We start from the raw sequence: 20731 nt of genomic DNA, 5'->3' as shown, positions 1-20731 counted from the left end.
CCAGTGGTGGGTTTTGCCTCGTTAAATCCTACATCATGTGTGTGCTTTTTATATTCATGTTGAATATTTGTGTAGGATTAATTTTGCATAACTGATTAATCGAAACCATAATTTGCTTTAGCATTAAGTTGTCATTTATAGATTAAGTTAGTACCCATCCTAGGACTTTCACTACCTCTTCGTCAGAGCTCACTTCATCTACCAAGCTGCAGGCACACGCATTAGCACCTGCATCCGAAAGAATTAAACAAATATCACTGCTGCTCAATAGAGCCTATACCGGTTCAACCCAAGTAGCCATTTTCGAAAAAACACAACACCTATCAGCACTTCTAGCCGTGACGAAAGGGGTAATTCCTTGGGAATTTTAACGAAATACTTTCGGTACTGTTTACTTTTAATGAAAAACCATATTTTTACCTTTTATGGTACTATTCACTTATACATTTATTTGTCATTTTTTATTAAAACTAAAGTTTTTAAGGACTTTTTGTTAGTTTTCCTTACTTTCTTATGTTTAGGAATAAAATTATGGTTAATACACCATCTCTTCCTGCAACACAAGTTTCTACAGTAAAAGTAAAACATAGTAACTATAATCATTTATCTTTTGTACAGGACGATATTCTATCCTAAACAATTCTAACATACGGAGAGGGGGATTTGATTCGAACTCGTTGCAAAGAAGCTGACACACTACTTGGATGAACTGTCCTAACTCATTGCAGGGTAATACAACTAGAAAAGCAGTTCAAATAATTTTCTCTGTACTTTCTCATATTTTCCTGGTATCCAAACACATTTTACAATGCACATACATACAAATTAAATCAAGAACATTGAAGTTTAAAGCAAAATAAATATGAACATTAAAAAATAAATAAAACCTTTTTCTTGGTGGAACCGCCAATCGCAGCGCAATAGGGAAAATCTCGGTCCGATTCTTCCTCATCTTCCCAGATGAACAACCAAAAAACACTTCAATCCAAGAATCCCAATTCAGAAAAACACAGATAAAATGCGAGAATCGAATCGAGGGAGTGTACCGGAACTGCTTCGATCAGAATCCGGAATTGTCTGAAAACAACGCATAGCACGGCGGCGGAGCTTATAAATCTTCAGAAACGGGGGAAATTGTGGGTTCAAAGGACGAGGTTCCCCGGCGGTGGGTTTTGCCGCCAAATTTGGTCTCGATGCATGTGTAAGCGACACGTGTCCTATCTATTTTTCCGTCTCGGCCCACCACAATTGTCCTCGCGGACCGCACACTAATTTTGAAACATCATATCTCTTTCCATCAAATCCAACGAATGAAGTTGCTTGGGTTTTAGAAATTTGATCTAACGATAAAATTATTATAATTTAAGAAAAAATACGCCTATTTTAATCGTTTGATTAAATTTCAAAAATTTAAATCACTTTATAATAGGCTTTGATAAAAAAATCCGGAAATGATCTTTTTCCCTCTAGCTAAACCAAGACCACTTCGCTGTCGCTCCACCCCGGACACATACCCACATCAACCAATGAAAACAAAATCATCAAATCATTATCTCCCAATCCCACGGTCCAGATCAAATATCAGATGAGTGCAGGGTAGACTCTGTTTGACTCAATCATTTTGTAGCGCGCGATTTGAAATCCCGAAAGTTTCGATTTTTAAATATATCAGCAAGAAGAACACTAACAGAGTCGATTCAAGGAAGACGAAAAAGGGGATGAATCGGAGGGAGATGAAGGGAGCGCTACCGAGGCTTCAGCTAGGGGAAACCCACCAATCGGCGTTTTCCACGTCATCATCGAACCCCTCTCGCTTCCAGAACCTTCTGGAAGCCGGAGCTGCCGACGGCAGCCTTCCCTCCTCCGCTCCTCTCGGCACCGACGTTGACCCCAGTTTCGACGACCGGGAGTTCATACTCAGCCAAGAATTCTTCTGGTAAGATCCTCCGCGTCATCAATTTTGTAAATTTTCAAGCTTTTTGGGATTTGAATTCGAAAATGGATGAAAAATTGGAATTTTCTTGTTCTGGGTTTTGATTGATGTAGCACTCCCGATTATATCACACCGGATAATCAGCATATGGTGAACGGCTGGGATTGCAGCAAGGTACAATGGATGGATTGGATTTTACAATTTGTGTAAAATTGAGTTTGGGTGTAAAGATTGTTGCTTTAATGTGTTTTGTTTCTATTTTTAGCTGGAAGATATCCCTTGCCCCAGATCACCCGAGAAATCAAATACCGTTAAGTCGAAGAGGCGCAGGCAGGATCAGAGTAAGGCTAAAAGTTTTACTTTGTTACTACAAGTAAATTCTGATGAAAAACTACTTGGTAATTGGAATTGCTTGTAAAAATTCATAGTTGATGCAGATGACATCTCATTGAATCCTCTCAGCCCTACGTTGTTCGGAAATGAGCCGGTAGTTGAGCTTGAGAAAGATGTTTTTGGCATGGATGAGGCTGTGATGGAGAAACCAATAGCAACAGAACCACGGAAGAAGCAAAATTATGTATGTCAATCTGCAGTGGCTTTACGCTGTCGTGTCATGCCTCCTCCGTGCTTGAAGAATCCTTATTTGAAGGATGCTTCAGAAATTGGCATTGATCCTTTTGGCAACCAAAGATCGAAGGGTATGCTTGTGTTAGTTGCCAATGAGACGTGATTTCAATATTAAGACAATGGTAGAACCCTTTATTTCACTTTCAGTTTACAAGTTCTAATTGTTAATGCTGCAATTTACAGCTTTTTTCCCTGTAATTATGGGCGGAAATGGCCTTTCGCGTTACTGTGCTGATTTTCATGAGATTGAGGTACCTACCAAACTCGAAAGTTTATGGATTTAAGCATAAATATTGCTTGCTAATTCGAAATTTTTATGTTGGTGCACTTGGCTAACGTGTTTGTAATTTGCCTTCTCTTTCTAGCAAATCGGCAGTGGGTACTTCAGTCAAGTATTCAAAGTCTTGAACAGAATTGATGGTTGTTTGTATGCAGTGAAACGTAGCATGAAGCAGTTGCATCAGGATACAGAAAGGTTGCTTACTCATGCTCTAGATATATCTGCCATTCGTTGAAGCCATTTGCTTATGCATTTTATCACTTTTGTATCCTTTGCAGGAGAAAGGCTATGATGGAAGTTCAATCTTTGGCAGCTTTAGGTAGGTTTCCGTTGCTTCATCTGTTTGACTCTATGGCAATTGCTTTTACATGGTTTAATCGTTGTGCTTTATCTAGGGTCCCATGAAAACATTGTTGGATACTACTCGTCTTGGTTTGACAATGAGCAGCTGCACATTCAGATGGAACTATGTGATTACAGCTTATCCATCAACAAGTTTTCCCGACCATTCAAAGAGGGGGAGATTTTAGAAGCCTTTTATCAGGTTTGTGTGATGAGTTTTAACAAGCTTCGCACTTATAGAGTTATAGTAACCCATGTAATGTTTATTATAAACACGTCCTAGCACCAAAACTTTAGGAGACTGAATACCTAGCAGGGATCCGTTTTTACTACACTTGAGAAGCCAAAGTCTTCACTCATGAACGCTTACATTGAATCCTAATATTCAATGCTTATACTCCCCTCTAGCTTATAGAGTGCACTCAATCATGAATTCTTGATTCCCGAAAATCTTAATGTATTCGAGTGTGTGTGTGTGTGTGTGTTCTGTTTCCCCGTCTTTTGATAGATATTATACCCTTTTCTTGACACTGTTTTAGATGTTCGGTATTTGGTGTTGAGCTCAGTCCTTCACTTGCTTGATTATACAGAAAATACTATATGAACGAAGATCACGAGGCTGTTGTAAACTAGATGGAATGGGTTTAATCTAATGAATGTCCGTAGTCATATCGGAGACACTTTGGCATGCATGCACACACTCACTGGCATTGACACATATCTGGGATCCTATCTGTCAGGCTGTAGTCTTAGATTAATTTGAACGCTTTTTAGCTTGACAATGTTTCATCTTCTGTTGGTATATGCTAATTTCACATGTAAAAATATGTACAGGTTGCAAAAGCGTTGCAGTTTATACACGGGCGAGGAATAGCTCACTTAGATGTAAAACCTGATAATATATATGTGAAGAATGGTGTTTATAAGCTTGGTGACTTTGGATGTGCAACTCTACTTGACAACAGCCTGCCAATTGAAGAGGGTGATGCTCGATATATGCCTCAAGAAATCCTGAATGAGAAATATGATGATCTTGATAAGGCCGATATCTTCTCCTTGGGAATTGCTGTTTATGAGCTTATTAGAGGTTCACCTTTGCCAGAATCAGGACCTCAAATTTTACATCTCAGGGAGGGAAAGTTGCCACTCCTTCCTGGTCATTCGTTGCAATTTCAGAACTTACTCAAGGTAACATCACCTTTTCCTTTCCATTAGTGGTTGGATTTTGTTTTCTGTGGCTGTGCACTTGTGACTGTTTCACTTTTGCTATTTCTATTTGTTGCAATTAATTTTCATGCGAGAATCACATCTCTCGTGCTGGATTACGAACTGCGAATCTTTGTTAAAGAAAATGGTATTCATAGATGATTAATTTTCTAAGAAACCAGTTGCATTCTACACGTAGCATCCTATGATTCTTAGTTGGTTTGTGCTACTAAACGAACCCTGTGATAGCATTGCTGATTGCATTACATTTTGATGAATCTCTCAGGTCATGTTGGATACAAATCCAGTCTGGAGGCCGTCAGCGAAAGATTTAGTAGAAAATCCAATTTTTGACAAGGTGCGGCGAAATGGATGAGCCTAGGGTAACCACGGTCGCCTTTGGAAGAGGATGGCATGTTGTATTTGCCATCCATATGCAGCATCAGCAGGCCCTGCAAAACAGGCAAAGGAAAGTTTGTGAAGAATGACCAATTTTGTATCTATAAGTTCTTCCTCTAATATATGCACCTAATTTTCCACTTGTGCGGTGCATATTCTGTGACTCGAGGAATTCTTGGTCATGTACTCATGGTTATGTGCTGCTAATGAAAAAGGTCTAATTCTCACGGAATGCACTTTGAACAGAGTTTGAATTCTCTTTTTATTCGTTCGTAGGGATGTTAATGTGCAAAGAATGAAGGATGTTTTAGAGAGAAAAAGTCTATGAATTTGTCAACAGGCGAGTTCCACACTTTGGAGTCTAAGGTCTCGTTCGGAAAGTAATTTTGAGAGGGCTTTAATCACTTCTGGGAGAAGGATATGTGCTTTTCTATAAATCACTTTTGGTGATTTTGCTTGAAATCACGATGGCTAGTGATTTTAAGGAAAAGCACCTCTCATGAGCTGCTTCTTAGAGTCACTTTCGAATGACCCCATCACCCATTGTAGCTAAATCGTAAGGAGTATAACTGATAGCTACAACTTACATATACATATATAAGATAGCACTAAACTAGGAGAAAAACTTCAATACAGGTATTTGGACCATATGATACATCCGATTGCACATAAAAACACCTCTTCCCTAGGCGGATTTACCTACATTGACATTTCTGCATGCAGTCTAATATCTTAGTAGATAGGGTGTTGAGTTTCTACTCATATATCTTGAGTTCGAAACTCTATCATTTCCTAAATTATTTTAATAGTTTCGAAACCTCCACTTTGTCCTAATAATAATAAATTCAAATTATATATATCTAACCTATACTAGCATTCTAGACTAATAATACAACGTCATTTGTTTTCAATTTCTTGTGTGGCGTTATTTAATTGGTTTATGATACAGTCACCTTAGTATTCTTATTTCATGTAAGTCCTATATTTTGTTCCATGATCCCATATACTTGCTCGTTGGTCCCTACACTTTGTATGTGTTGCCATAGTACAGTGGCCCTACCGAATACCTCCTCCTAAAACATGTAACTCTTGTTCTCAGCATCATGTTTACAAAATCTTTCAGCCGTTTATACGAGAAAAGCTTCAATTGAATAATCCAAAATGTAATTTTTTACCAAATCATGCTTATACCTAACCTGATTCGTAAGGTGGGAACATGATCTATAGCCACAATATTTTTGTAGCTTTTGAGTGACTAGTTTTCGATGGCAACCAGAAAACACGTAGAAAGTTGTTGTGGAGTTGGATGCATTATGTACTTTTAAAACACAAAGTTGACAACAACTACTTTGGTCGAGCAAATTAACAACGAACAACACTGCTATTAGTCGTAGCTAGAATACGAAGATGCTAGTGTGAAAGAGATTCACTCCGAATCTCTATGTCTAGAGTGCGGATTAAGAGATCTGGACTTATTTGAGAAAGTGACAAAGAGATTCGGATTGTTTAAGGTTTAGATTTTTATAAAGTGGACCAGTAAGATGAGGGAATGAGGATTTTAACATAGAAATTGAGTGGTCCAGATTTCTGATGTGAAAACTTCGGACACAGATATTTGCAGTGAATCTCAATTCATGCTAATATACATTATATAGGACCTCAACAAATACAATACAATCTCGTAGAATACGATTGAGTACAAAATATGATACACATTCGCGTGAGCCTTGAGTTGCATGCCTGCCATGAAGCTGCAAATGCAATGTAACCGTCACATTCAACTATTTCTCGTATAATAGTAACGGATGTGACGTGTAGTCGATTGGAATATGTCGGCAGCATGTGTGATTAGTCATATTTTACAACTAGCCGTTTATATGCGAAAGTCTAGTCGCTTAGTACAAACTAATACATATTTTTCTCTAATCATGCATTGACTAAGTAGTTACTAATCAAGGTGTGTCCACAGTAATTTGTAGCATAATTTGACTAAAAGGTTTAGTTAATTAATTAGCATGACAATTGGATCTAGATCATATACACGCGTAAATATTTGTCTTTGAGACTTTGAGTTGGAATATTCTTGTATAACATAAGCATCTGTTTTTGAAAACTAATATTCAATAAGAGCATACGGTGTTAGAAAACTATAGCAGTCATTGTTATCTAATTCAACGGAAAAATTAAAAATATTAAATCATGAATCTTACAAAATATATATATATATATATATATATATATATATATCCATATACATGTAATACAAATATAGGAGCATTTTAGCGCTAATTAGTTTTTATTTTTATTTTAAAAGAAGTGGTAGTGATAATTCATTGATGCGAAAAAGACGATTACAACAAATTAAAAATACAAAATCGATGTCAACTGAGTACATCTTCTCAGTGATCAAATCCTTAATTTGAAGAGAATAAGCAGACAACATGCAAACTTAGTCTCTATATAGCAACCACAATGAACAAAGAAACACAAAAACTATATTCGGTATAAATTCGTCGCATTAAATCGTCGCGGACACTAACCAGTAGAATGTGATTTTGACCCACCGCAACCACAAAGCCAATTCAAATCCACGTTCTATTTCAAAACGAGGGCATCGAAAAAGATGAAAGGTATAACAAAATAGTAGGCAAATGCGGAAGGGGAGGTGCAGGTAAGTGGTGTCGGTCAACAAAATAATCACATGATCTAAAGTGTTCACTTTTTATTCGCTAGGTCAAGGCATAGGTTCGAATTCTGTTGCCGGCAATACCTAAATAAGTGGTATTTTATTATAATGGTGGAAATGTGTTGAGCTCTTATATGACGGCATGAGTTTGAACTCTATCTGTGACTAATCTAACATCTAATCTAACAAAATCTATCGTTTGACCAAAAGAAAAAAAAAATGTTCACTTTTTAGATCATCAATCATGAATCGTTGTAAAAATTCAATCAAATCGAAAGTCGTTTAGCTCTTTAATTATTATTGTAATAATTAATTTATTTATTGAAAAATGTGTGTTATTCTATTTAAGACACTTAAATAATTAACTAGCTTCCAACTTTATAATTTTTTGTATGATTAAGCTTTAAATCATAATCCAAAAAGTGATCTGTTCAGATTATGAAAAATTTTGTAAGGCAAACCTAAATAAATGATTAGTGCTGTTTTAAGTTATTAACTAATTAGTACCTGAAATTAACTGAGTTTATCCATATCTTGAATTTGGTACATGTGAAACGGCAACCAAACCCAATTCGGCTAAAAGGTTTCTGAGAAAATCCAAATTCGAAAGAGACTTGTAAGAACTAGAAACTAATACATAACATAAATTAATGGACAGGTGCAAAGTAAAATAATTAATTAGAAGAATTATTATTGGAGGTTTTCTGAGAAATTCCAAATTCGAAATAGCCTTGTAGAATATTAGAAAGTAAGAGACAAACAAATAATAAAATAAGGTAATTAACAGAATCAAATGGACAGAGTGATCAGAAGGGAGCATGTTAGTTTATTTATGTTTGCTTCTTGTTAATTCTGCATTATTTTCAGTAAAACTACATAATTACTTATAATTGCGATGATGGAGGAGACAAAACGCACATGGCGTCTGGGATTCTGCAACCTAAACATCTTCTTAAAGCAAACAATACTATTAGGTGCGCAGTCAATTTCTACAAAAATATGGGTATTACTATGAGGCCGCAAGAAAATATAATATGTTCGATGACAGACACCCAGTTTATGGCTAATTAAATTATTCTATCTAACTCTTAATTTTGTAATATATTTCTCTTTTTAGTACTAAAGGGTATCCTAACTTTGAATATCCGAGTCTCCGACCCCTTCCCTATCAATAAAATAATTGACTAAACGCCAACACAACAGTTAAATTCGAAGGTTAACTGCCTAATTTCTCTAATGACACCGTTAACTCCACCTATATTTTGGAAGATCCTATGAACTCTCTCTCTCTCTCTCTCAAATTCTTGGTGAATATTGTAATACAATCAACATCGATCTAAATTTGGAAGTTGGCATAAAATCCATAGGGGGTTGTTAGCAGTAGCAATTGCCACACAACATAAAAAAGAATAATGTCAGGGAGACCAAATTTAGAGACTAAATTTGCAAACTAAATGATGTGTCACCAATAAGAATAAGCACGTTTATCAATGTGTAAATAATAAACCAATCATCAACTTCATTCTTTTAGTTTTCAAAATTTTGTCTACAAATTTAAGTTCTCTAATATTACTCCAGAAAAAATAACCACATTTGGTACGTAACGCCTGCTGATTGGCCCTAAGCAGCTACCAGCATGCAGTGGAATCTTGACAATGCCAAGGACCAAAAGCTTTGTTTGCGCCATACCATTCATGCCCTAAGTCAAACAGTTGATGCCTTCCTCTGATACTTCCAAAAAGCTTAAAGCCTAAATCCTACTCATGTCACACGTGACGACGATCACGTGGACATCTTCCACTACAAAACTCTTTGTGACTTTTACTCTAAGTTATCCGATTATAACTAAGCAAATCAACAAATTAACTGTGATAGATCAGTATTAATACAGTTTCTTATTTGCTGAAAATTAAGCTTAATTAGCTATACATACATACATACATATATATATATATATATATATATATATTTGAGCACACCCAAATGTTGAAGCTTTCAGTATCCCCAAAATACTTCTTTCTAATTAAGATTCTAATATAAAATCATTTAATTTAAAAAAAATCCAAACTAAACTAAATAAAAATTATAAATAAATAATAAAATGAAAAATAGCAAATTGTCAGACACGTGAGCAAGTTAATCGTAATCGTATTACTTGTTATCATAACAATGAATTTGTTTGTCATGTGTTATGGATAACTAAACAATGTTCAAATTAAATGAAATTATCTATAGAAAGAATAAACAATCCTAAGTATAACGTTTGTGCAATATAATAATATCACATCGTCATGTATATAGAAACGACCTGTTACACATAAAATAAAGGATTATCATTTTGTGTCACCTCTAACATAAGCGCAAAGGAAATTGACTTTTGAGTCTCTGACTGTAGTTATGGACCTTATTGCCTCCAATCTGCCTTATCTCTACTAATTAAAAAAACACTCATTGTCAACCAAAACTCTATGAAATTAACCCTCTAATTAAAATAGAACATGAATAAGAAATATGGGGCAAAAATGTAATTTCACATAACCAAGTTTTGCTGTTTTTATTTTCAAAGCCTCACTTAAATGTAATCCTAACATATCTCTAATTAAAAAATAAATAAATAAAAAATCTTCCCACTCCCACATTCTCTATCACCCTCGTCCTCTCTCCTTCTATTTCAAAAACAAAATAAAAAAATTTCTTACACACTTTGTGTGTGCTCATATGCTAGCACGTATTACGTATACCTTTTGAGAATATCCTTGTATCATTGTAAATTTCATTATTGCCATTTTTATAGGGATCGTGTCCAAATTGTCTTTCTTTTTCTTTTACTAGTTTCGTAATATGATGGGAAAGTTAGTTTCATATATAAGTTTTCAATTTTTTTTACAAAGAATATTTATATATATAAGAAACAATTTTTATACAAGAAAGGGAAATTATATTAAAAGGAACATGAGTTATAAAATATAAAATATGGTAGATACACAGCTGGTAATAAAACTTGACCTATGAAGAAGTTGAATTATTGGGCATTTAAATACTAATTTAAAACAAAAATATTATAATTGGGTAATGTGCATTAATATTCCAAGTCCAAAAGTAAAAAGGTAACCTAATTTTATACAATAGGGAGTATGAATGATAGTGCCGTCACCTTAGAAAAATGGAAATGTCATGAAAATGTGGAGAATTTTTTTTTTATTATCATTAGAATACAGATGATATTTTATGGGTCATATGTGAAGAAATTTTTTACTTTTAAGTTGTTAAATTTTTAATACAAATATCACACTATCTGTATAATGACACATAGTATGTCACTCGTATTTCAAATACCTAAAAATTTCTTGTGAATGTGATTCGTGAATAATATATAAAATAGACAAGGGCGCACCCATGCTCGCGCACGCATATATATATATGTATATATGTATGATACTGTAATAATTGACAGATCAAGGGCTAAGGGGATATATTTGTGGCAATTTGTAATAATTGACAGATCAAGGGCTAAGGGGATAAATATGTGGCAATTAAAAAGATTTCAAATTGGGAGCCCATCAACATCTTCAGCCTCGGACGTCTCGTTTAGGTTAGCTTCACATTATTCTCACAACACAAGGTCAAGCTCTTGTCCTAATGCCATGAGATTTGTTTTGCTAGTGCCATGAGATATGTTTCCCTACATTTTATTCAACTTTGTACGTATATGTGTGCAAACCATGCGTATAAATATACGATCAATGTATATGAGCATATAGTAAAGGGTTTTTATCACAAATGGTTCCTGAGATTGATCAAACTTATCATTTTGGTACCTCACTTTCAAAATCAATCAATGTCGTCACTGACATTCACTACCGCACATTAATTTGGTCATTCCGTTAAGATTCTGTCAACTATTATGTTCAGTTTGTATGTGCGACCCACAAATCCAATCAAATGGTGACACGTGGATTATACAAAATAAGGGTTTTTATCGCAAATGGTCCCTAACATTGATCCAACTCCTCATTTTGGTCTCTGAGTTTCAAAAATCAATAAATTTGGTCCTTGACTTTCAATACCACACATCAATTTAATCATTCCTTTAAAGTTTCATCAATATTTTTTGTCCCACTAATCCAATCATATGGCACCACATGGATTAACTATAAGAAACTTATTATTATTATTTTTTTTTTAAGATTTAAAACTAAAAGTAAAATAAGAAACTAAAAACCAAAACTAAAAGAAAAAAAAAGTTATCGTCGTGTTCATCATGGTATTCTCTAGTTGGTTATAATCCTAAATCCTATCAAATTTGAATTGAATTTGGACTTTTTGATTTTATCAAATTTCGATCGAATTTTTTTTCCAATTAGGGTTGTGGGATGCGAGAAAAATGTCTGCGTGAATACTCTTCTTTTGGTTCACTCTTAAAAAAATAGTTTCTTATAGTTAATCCACGTTGAGCCACATAATTGGATTAGTGGGACCACATTAACAGAGAGAATAAATTGATGTGCGGTAGTGAAAATCAGGGACCAAATTTATCTTCCTTTACCAATGTGAGGAATAGCAGGCAATCAATCCTGATTGTTTGAATTCAAATAAATGCTATAAGTTGATGGAATAGCATGCAAACTAACAGAATAGTTGATGGAATCTTAACGGAATGACCAAATTGATGTGAGGTTGTGAATGTCAGGGACAACATTGATTGATTTTGAATGTAAGAGACTAAAATGATGAGTTTAGTCAATCTCAAGGACCATTAGTGATAAAAACCCTATAGTAAATGAGTTGTGGCCTCTTCCTCAGTTAATTTTCCTTTAAATATCACCATCCATCCTCACATATAGGAGAACACCTCCCCATACTTGGCACCCCCAGATTTCTAACTCTCTCGCAAACACCTAGCTAGCTAGCTTGCTTTTGCTCTCAAAGAGGAAGACCTACCTGCAGTTCTCTCTCTCTCTCTCTCTAGAAATTAATTTGAGCGTGTGAGAAGTGGCTACCTAGGTTTAGTAGAAATGCCTGATGAAGAGGTAGTGGTGGAAAATCCTACAGATGAGGGAAGCGAAGATCATCAGGAAGTTTCAGATCATCATGAGCATCATAAGGATCAACTCAAAGGGAAGAAACTTTCATGGCAAAAGCTGCGAAGAAACGACTCCTTGGACCTCGAGTCACGCCGTTTCACAGCTCCCCATGGCCATGCCTCCAAGGTCCATCGATCTCCATTTTTCTTATGTTCTTTAATAGTATAGTACTATTTCAATTAGATTTTATTGATATATACATATTTGGTGTATTAAATATTTTTTTTAAAGTCATTTGATACAGCGGCATCTAATCTCGATCCATTTCATTTGAAGAGGTTTCGAATTTAATTCTCAAGTTGTTTTCAACAAAAAAAAAAAAAAAAAAAAAAAAAAAAAAAAAAAAAAAAAGACCAACAGTTGCTGAATTTTTTTTTTTAACAGTAGTTGTTGAATAGTTAAGATAGAAGACAAAATAGCTTTTTTTTACAATAGAATAGTTTTCTAAGAGAAAAAGAAAACATGATTTTATTGCGAATTAGATAGAGACCTCAATTATAGATTACAAGATAGAGGATAAAGTGGAAGAGTGCTTTAAGTGTGTTGTGCGATTTCATATGCCACTAAAGTTCAAGGAAAAAATTTATAGGACAACAATAAGCCCAACAATGCTTTATGGCACAGAATGTTGGGCGATCAAAAATCAACATGTGCAAAAAATGAGTGTAAGCAGAGATGAGAATGCTTGTTGGAGGTGTGTGCACACAAGAAAAGATAAGATTAAGAACAAGGATATTTGAGGTAAATTAAGAGTGGTCGCAATTGAAAATAATATGAGAGAAAATTGGTGAAAGTGGTTTTGACACGTGAACTGAAGACCTATAAATGCTCCGACTAGAAGATGTGACTATGAGACGGAAGTTTAGGGCAAAAAGGGTAGTTGAAGGGACATAAAGATTTTGAAAGAGACTTTAAGAAAAGATATGAAATACTTGAAACTGATGGAAGACCTGATGTAAAACTGAGCACATCGATGTTATAGAATTTATAGAGCCAATCCACTTAATAAGATAAAGTTTGATTGTTGTTGTTGTTGAACTTATTCTAAATTTATTTTCTATTGGAGCTTTTTTAGGGTGCGGACTGGTCGGTGATAATGCACTTGGCATTTCAGAGCATTGGCATAGTTTATGGGGACATAGGTACATCACCTCTCTATGTGTATGCGAGCACCTTCACCAAAGGCATCAACCATAGCGATGACATTTTGGGTGTTCTTTCTTTGATCTTTTACACACTCACCTTAATCCCTCTGATTAAGTACGTTTTAATCGTATTACGGGCCAACGATAACGGCGATGGTAAGATTCCATACATCTTTTAGATCTGTATAATTATAAACAAAACAATATCACTTATTAAATCCTTCGTATTTAATTATTTCTCAACTTCTCATAGAAAATAAATAAATATAAAAAGCGTCCTTTAGCTTTCGGTGTCTCATCAGCTTGAGAGATTTTTCAATGTTTTCAGAATACAGAATGGTACACCACATGTCATCATACAAGTGAAGAGCTTAAAAAATAAAATCATACAAGTGAAGAGCTTAAAAAATAAAATTTATCTTCACTTATATAATGACATGTGGTGTACCATCATGTGTTCCGGGCAAATTGAAAATTTTCTCCATCAGCATATACTTTAGACTCATACCTTGTTAGTTTGAAAATTTTGATTGCCAAGGTTAATTTGTCAAACTTCTTATAATTAAACTGTCAAAAAGAAAGAAGAATTCCCTTGTATATAATTGAGTCCTCATTAATCTATTGTTAATTGCAGTTTTTCTTCGACTTTCAAAGTCCTAATTATGTCATTTTAATCCGACCAAAAGCCCCAACCTTTGATTTTTCGCTGTGTCATTTTCTGACACGTAAAATGACCAAAAGAAAAAAGAGACCAAGTTTGATTTTAATACAAGTTTGAGGTACGAACCTGGGAGAAACTTGTCTAGTGGAGTCTAACAAAATTATTAATTTTTAATACGCATAATGATAGAAACTTGTCAAGTGGAGTCTAACAAAATTATTAATTTTTAATACGCATAATGATAGAAACTTGTCTAGTGGAGTTTAACCGTCTTTCTTAATTCTGCGAACTTAAATTCAGAATAAAGAAATTGTTCACCACAGCAAATATAACGCTTCACATACATAATGTTATTTTTTTTTTTGCAGGTGGGACGTTCGCACTATACTCTTTGCTGTGTCGATATGCCAAAGTTGGTTTGACTCCGAGTCAACAAGCAGAGGATCGTGATGTTTCAAATTTTCAGCTTGAGTTGCCTACTAAAAGTGTAAAGAGAGCATCTAGGCTTAAATCTTCATTGGAGAACAGCCCATTTGCCAAAATCTTTCTACTATTCGCCACCATGCTTGGTACTTCCATGGTCATTGGTGATGGTGTCCTCACTCCTTGCATCTCAGGTTTGTCAAATCTTTAATTAAGAAGAAAAAAAAAAGTATCTATCTATATATCTCCTCATTTGACATGGTGGCGTGATGAAAGGTGAATATATTTCTGATTATATAGAATTTTTTAACTATGTCTCAGTTAAAAAATCTAATGAAGTTAAATTCTTTCTATATCAAATAGTTTCACTACTTATTATATTGAGACTTTTTTAAAAACAAACGATATAATCTACACTAAAGGAAATGGGATATTGAGACTTTTAATATAAAACTTATTAAACAAATAATTAAGTCATAAACAATATCGATTCTAAAACTTTCTCTAAAGTTTAACAAGAATCTCTCAACTTGCATGCTCATTAGTGTAACTTACTAACAGGACAAGTACATAGCCAACTCTCAGATTTAAGGGGCCTTCACAAAAGGTAGTAAATGGGCGCTTGTATAAAACTCTTGCTACACATCTAATTTATTTGTCTATAGTTGTATTAATAAAGGATCTACATAGAGTATTATTACTTGAGTTATAGCTCAAATAAAAATAAAAATAAAAGGAAAAGTCATGAAATAATAAATAAAATAAAATTTAGGACAAAACCGGCAGAACCAAACTCTAAAATAAAAGTGGTTCCTCTCATGCGGATAGAGTCCATATTATCTTATTCACAAGCATAAGTTAAAATAAAAAGCAGAACCTAGAAATTTCCCAAAAATGAAGTTGAAAAGTTGAAAGTTGAGTAATTTTGCGATATAAGACAAAATCAAAGTTGCGTCTCCTACTCTCACATGATTATGTGCTTAATTTCTTTTGACTTGAATATTAAAATTGTTTTTGTTCCAATTTGATGGCAGTTCTGTCGGCTGTTGGAGGAATCAAAGAAGCCACATCTGCAATGACACAAGGTATTGATATAGATATTATTTGTGCGTGGTATTTAAAACGGAATGAGGATTCTCTTCGGATTATCAGATTTTTTAATCGTGTTTGTTCATTGTATATTGTATGATCAGAAATTATTTAAAATTTTGTTATTTAAAATTGAACACAAACAGTACTTACTGAAAATTTGCGGCACGATATATGATGAACTGATAAAATTAAAGGATCCTTGAATCCTCACAAAGACGATCTGGAGAGGATTCTCATTCTATAAAACGGATAGTGAAAAGATAATTTGACTAATTTAATTTAAATGTTTTTGGTTAAATAGTTTTAATTTAATCTGTGTGCACAGGTCGGGTTGTTTTGATATCAGTAGTCATCTTGATTGCCCTATTCATGGTTCAAAGACTTGGAACTGATAAAGTAGGCTACACTTTTGCACCAATTATTTGCATTTGGTTTACCATGATTGGTGGAATTGGCGTGTACAACTTCATCAAGTTTGATCCGACGGTGGTCAAGGCTCTAAATCCACAATACATAGTAGATTACTTCAGGAGGAACAAAAAAGACGCTTGGATTTCTCTTGGTGGCATTGTGTTAGCCATAACAGGTTTACAATTAATTTCATGCCAAATAACATAAAATTTAATTTCTAAATAAGACCATATAAGGATTTGGAAAGAGTTTAAAAATTCGATAGTATTCATTCAAGATTTTAAATGAATTTATAAAAGTTCAACGTTATTCAATTAGCATTTTTAAAAAGGTTCTACAAGTTCATACTTCATTGATTAAATCCTGGTGTAATCAAGATTTTGAAAAAATTTATAGAAGTATCATGATTTGATTTTAAAGAATTTTTAAAAGGTGTTTTGATGGGCTTAGAGGGTTTTCATATTGTATTTTAGACTTTTAACAAATCCAGTCTCTCACCCGTTATATTTTAAGAGAATTCAAATGTAATCTACATAAGCCCATTAAAACTTCTTGAATTTATAATTCTTTTAAAATTCTATAGAATTCCTATCTACACTTTTGAACTATTTATTAGTTAAGTGTTAATTTCTTTCTAAAATGGATACATAAAACGTATATTTACCATACAAATTTCATAATCGAAACTGTTTAATGTCTCAATCTTCATTTGCAGGAACTGAAGCTTTATTTGCTGACGTGGGACACTTCACAGTACGATCCATTCAAATAAGTATGTGCACAGTTACTTACCCAGCTCTCATATTGGCATACACTGGACAAGCCTCTTTTCTTCGCAAGCACCATCTTCTTGTTGCAGAAACCTTCTTCAAGTCGATTCCAAGTAAGTGTGTATATATATATATATATATGTACATATATAATATTAATATAACCTTTTAGGAGCTAAGTATCAGATATGTATACCTCAACATTAACAACCATATATAATAACCAACTTAGGTGGTTGCATAATTTTTTTAATTGTGTACTAATTGTGCTGAATGCATGCAGAGCCTTTGTATTGGCCTATGTTTGTAGTGGCTGTTATGGCAGCGATCATAGCTAGTCAAGCTATGATTTCAGGGACTTTCTCTATAATCCAACAGTCACTATCATTAGGGTGTTTCCCTCGTGTGAAAATCGTGCACACATCAACCAAGTATGCCGGACAAGTTTATATTCCGGAAGTGAACTACCTTCTCATGTTAGCTTGTGTTGGAGTCACTTTAGGGTTTCGAAGCACTGCAAAGATCGGCAATGCATATGGTAATGTTCTCTTTACAAACTTAATTATATCATCAAAAAATGCTTATGTTGCCAAAAACTGAGTCACCGTCTCACATTAAAAAAAAAATAGTCGAATTAATGCGTGACCCACATGCAGTCTGACAGGAAAATATTTATGTGCTCATTAAACTAATAATGAATGACTTTGTCTAATTGTCATACGTATATATATGCACAGGTATAGCAGTGGTGTTTGTGATGACGCTTACATCATCCTTCCTAGTGTTAATCATGATCATGATATGGAAGACCAACATATTCCTCGTCATCTCATATGTTCTTGTTATTGGAAGTGTAGAGCTTCTGTATCTAAGTTCAGTGCTCTACAAATTTGACCAGGGCGGATATCTTCCCCTCGCGTTTGCTACATTGTTGATGTTTGTAATGTTTGTGTGGAATGATGTGCATCGAAGAAAGTACTATTACGAGCTTGAACACAAAATTTCTCCCGAACAACTCAAGGAAATTGCTGTTGATGCAAACTTTTCTCGTATGCCTGGCCTCGCCATGTTCTATTCAGAACTTGTTCAAGGCATCCCACCAATCTTCAATCATTACGCTGCGAATGTGCCTGCATTGCACTCCGTCCTTGTTTTTGTCTCAATCAAATCGTTGCCTATAAGCAAGGTTCCATTGGAAGAGCGCTTTCTTTTTCGGAGAGTAGAGCCTAAGGATCTGAATGTGTTCAGATGCGTTGCTAGGTATGGGTACACCGACGTTCGCAATGAGAACGAACCCTTCGAAGGATTGTTGGTGGAGAAGTTGAAAGAGTTCATAAAGGATAGTTTTTGGATATCTCAAACAAATAATATTCCCAGTAGTGCTAATGAGGATACCAAGTTTCAGATCGAGGAAGAATTCGAAGACAGTACTTTGGTGAGCGGTGGAGAGAATGGAAAGGAGGATTTGAAGCAGCAAGTTGATGATCAAGATAAGCAACAAGATTTGTTGGACAGAGAGATTGAGGCAATAGACAAAGCATGGAGGCGGGGAGTTGTTCATTTGGTTGGGGAAAATGAAGTGACGGCTGCCAAAGGAGCTGGTATAGCGAAAAGAATTTTGATCGATTACGCTTACAATTTCTTGAAGAGAAATTTGAGGCAGTGTGACAAAGTGTTTGACATTCCTCACAAGCGGCTGTTGAAAGTGGGCATGACTTATGAACTTTAGAGCAAAAGAAAGTGGATACAAATTTTAGTACAGCTTGAGACAAGCTATTTAAGGTGATTAATTACTAGCTAGCTAGCTACATCAAATAGATAAATAAATCAAGAATTCTGGATTTATGTTTGAGTTCTTACAAATTAAAAATGTTATCATGTGACTGAGAGCTCTTCCGGCCACGAGGTATAGTGCAATTGTAATATATAAATACGCTTATATGCAATGCTCCATTGCTAATATATCATGACACATTTGTTTCGTAAAGTAGTAATTGGTTGTTCATGTTGTGAATTTTTTCTACAAGTTTTTCTTCCTTCTTTTCATGGTCCACCCTCTTACATGTTCTTTTTCTAGTGCAATATATTACTGATTGTACTATAATCCCGGTGATTGTTCAAATAATATTATTAATTTATGTGTTATATTATTGATAGAGAACATGTATATTTATACTTTATATGATTTATATACACCTAATGGAGGATTTAAAAAGAAAATATAAAGTGGTGGCTCATGAATTGGGAAAATATGGACTTAGCAATGGAGGATTTAATACATGGAGGAGGAACCACTTTGATTATTTCCATTCCTTGAAATTGATTTGGAGAATGATAATTAATTGTAATTAGGGAGCAAGCTGGTTAAGTGCTCGTTTTCCTTCTTTCTTGGAGGTTTTTTTAATGAGGCTACTCTTGCTCCCCAAACTTTTTGTACTCTGTCTTATCAATAAAAAAACTCAGTTCTATCAACAACAAAAAAGTTAACGTTTGACTTGACCACAGAATTCCATAGTTAAGGATTGTAGCATTACCTTATTGTAAGTGCACAACTTTAGAACATAATACACATAGAGTAATTCATGGTAATAAAGTGAAAATTACCTTTCTCTAAGCTACTGTTGATTTAAACACAACAACAATTAACTGGGATTTTTATTCAACATTTTATGAGTACTTATTTCCATAGTCATTGATAAACTACGATTTAATATCTAATCACTGATTAAATAGTAAATAAAAAAGTTGCAAAAATGCCAATCGCAATACGCACATTGTGCAAAAGTTGATACAAAAGAAAATGCACAACGGTTTGCCAAAAAAAGAAAAGAAAAGAAAATGCACAACGTGCCAACTCTATACCACGTGTTGAGTTGGGGACTCTACTAAGTGTCACATGGAGAACTCGTGAATCACATGCCTCTCTGTCAGATTTATGGATTTGGGAGGAGATTCCATGAAGTTACACTTTTCTTTTCTTTCTATTTAATCTAAATTAGATATTTCAAGGAATTTTCCCTTCTTGGGTTTCCTCTTTTCAACTAACTAGTCACTTATCGTGTAAAAAGAAGTTAGGTCTTTTAATTATTTATATGAGTAGAACAAATTGACATTTATGATAATAAATAATGAATCGGCAATTTCTTTAATTTATATTGATGACTAATGGTGTGTAACCCATAGTTTATATGTCATCTCCAAAGCCACTAGAGTCCGGGGATTTTTTTTTTTTTTTTAAATACATTTCATATTACTACATTAACGATAGGGTAGTGGGCTAAACATTACAATTGGTTAGTTATACAAATTTAATTTAAATTCGTCTTTGACGAGAATCAAACCTAAAACCGTGAAAATGAATATTATCAGATTGTAATATTAAATGATAGTTGGAAGAAAAAAAAAAAGTTAAAAGTATGGAAGGCTCACGAAACCAATAAAGCGATTTCCAGGAGAAAGAAAATTTTATCTTTGTTTATGTTATATTGAAATATTTCTATATTTTTCTCGGGCTTTATGACCCTTGTCAACAAAAAAAAAAGAAGAAATTTTTTTTTCAAACATTGGACGTAGTATACTTCATTCTACTGACTCTCATCATTAAACTCTCTAGTTGCTTATGAGTAAGAAAGTTTAATTGGTACTACTTGTAAGCTTAATTAGAGCTGCACA

General features: G+C 34.2%; 2 protein-coding genes across 3 annotated transcripts; both read left to right on the top strand.

Moving 5' to 3' along the window:
* The first annotated feature begins 1498 nt into the window (after positions 1-1498).
* Positions 1499-5023, top strand: LOC125478611 (wee1-like protein kinase). 2 transcript variants are annotated; one of them, XM_048586950.1, is made up of 10 exons: positions 1499-1936; positions 2047-2107; positions 2199-2274; positions 2371-2631; positions 2744-2811; positions 2926-3035; positions 3119-3159; positions 3236-3384; positions 4017-4370; positions 4675-5023. In XM_048586950.1, the coding sequence occupies exons 1-10, from the start codon at positions 1719-1721 to the stop codon at positions 4762-4764; spliced, it is 1428 nt and encodes a 475-aa protein (XP_048442907.1). In that variant the 5' UTR covers positions 1499-1718; the 3' UTR covers positions 4765-5023. The 2 variants fall into 2 exon arrangements, with proteins under 2 accessions (XP_048442907.1, XP_048442906.1); XM_048586949.1 differs by having other exon boundaries at positions 2362-2631.
* Positions 5024-12355: 7332 nt separating this feature from the next.
* LOC125478648 (potassium transporter 5-like) lies at positions 12356-19064 on the top strand. Its single transcript, XM_048587036.1, has 8 exons — positions 12356-12683; positions 13633-13858; positions 14732-14980; positions 15821-15871; positions 16204-16464; positions 17005-17172; positions 17343-17597; positions 17797-19064. Exons 1-8 carry the CDS (start codon positions 12489-12491, stop codon positions 18786-18788), a joined length of 2397 nt encoding a protein of 798 aa, XP_048442993.1. The 5' UTR covers positions 12356-12488; the 3' UTR covers positions 18789-19064.
* Positions 19065-20731: the final 1667 nt, after the last annotated feature.

The sequence above is a fragment of a genome, unplaced genomic scaffold (assembly GCF_019419815.1).
Source record: "Pyrus x bretschneideri cultivar Hongxiangsu unplaced genomic scaffold, Pyrus_bretschneideri_v1 Contig25, whole genome shotgun sequence".
Taxonomy (NCBI): domain Eukaryota; kingdom Viridiplantae; phylum Streptophyta; class Magnoliopsida; order Rosales; family Rosaceae; genus Pyrus; species Pyrus x bretschneideri.
Note: the sequence above shows the minus strand (reverse complement) of the source record. Positions and strands in the feature narration are given on the sequence as shown.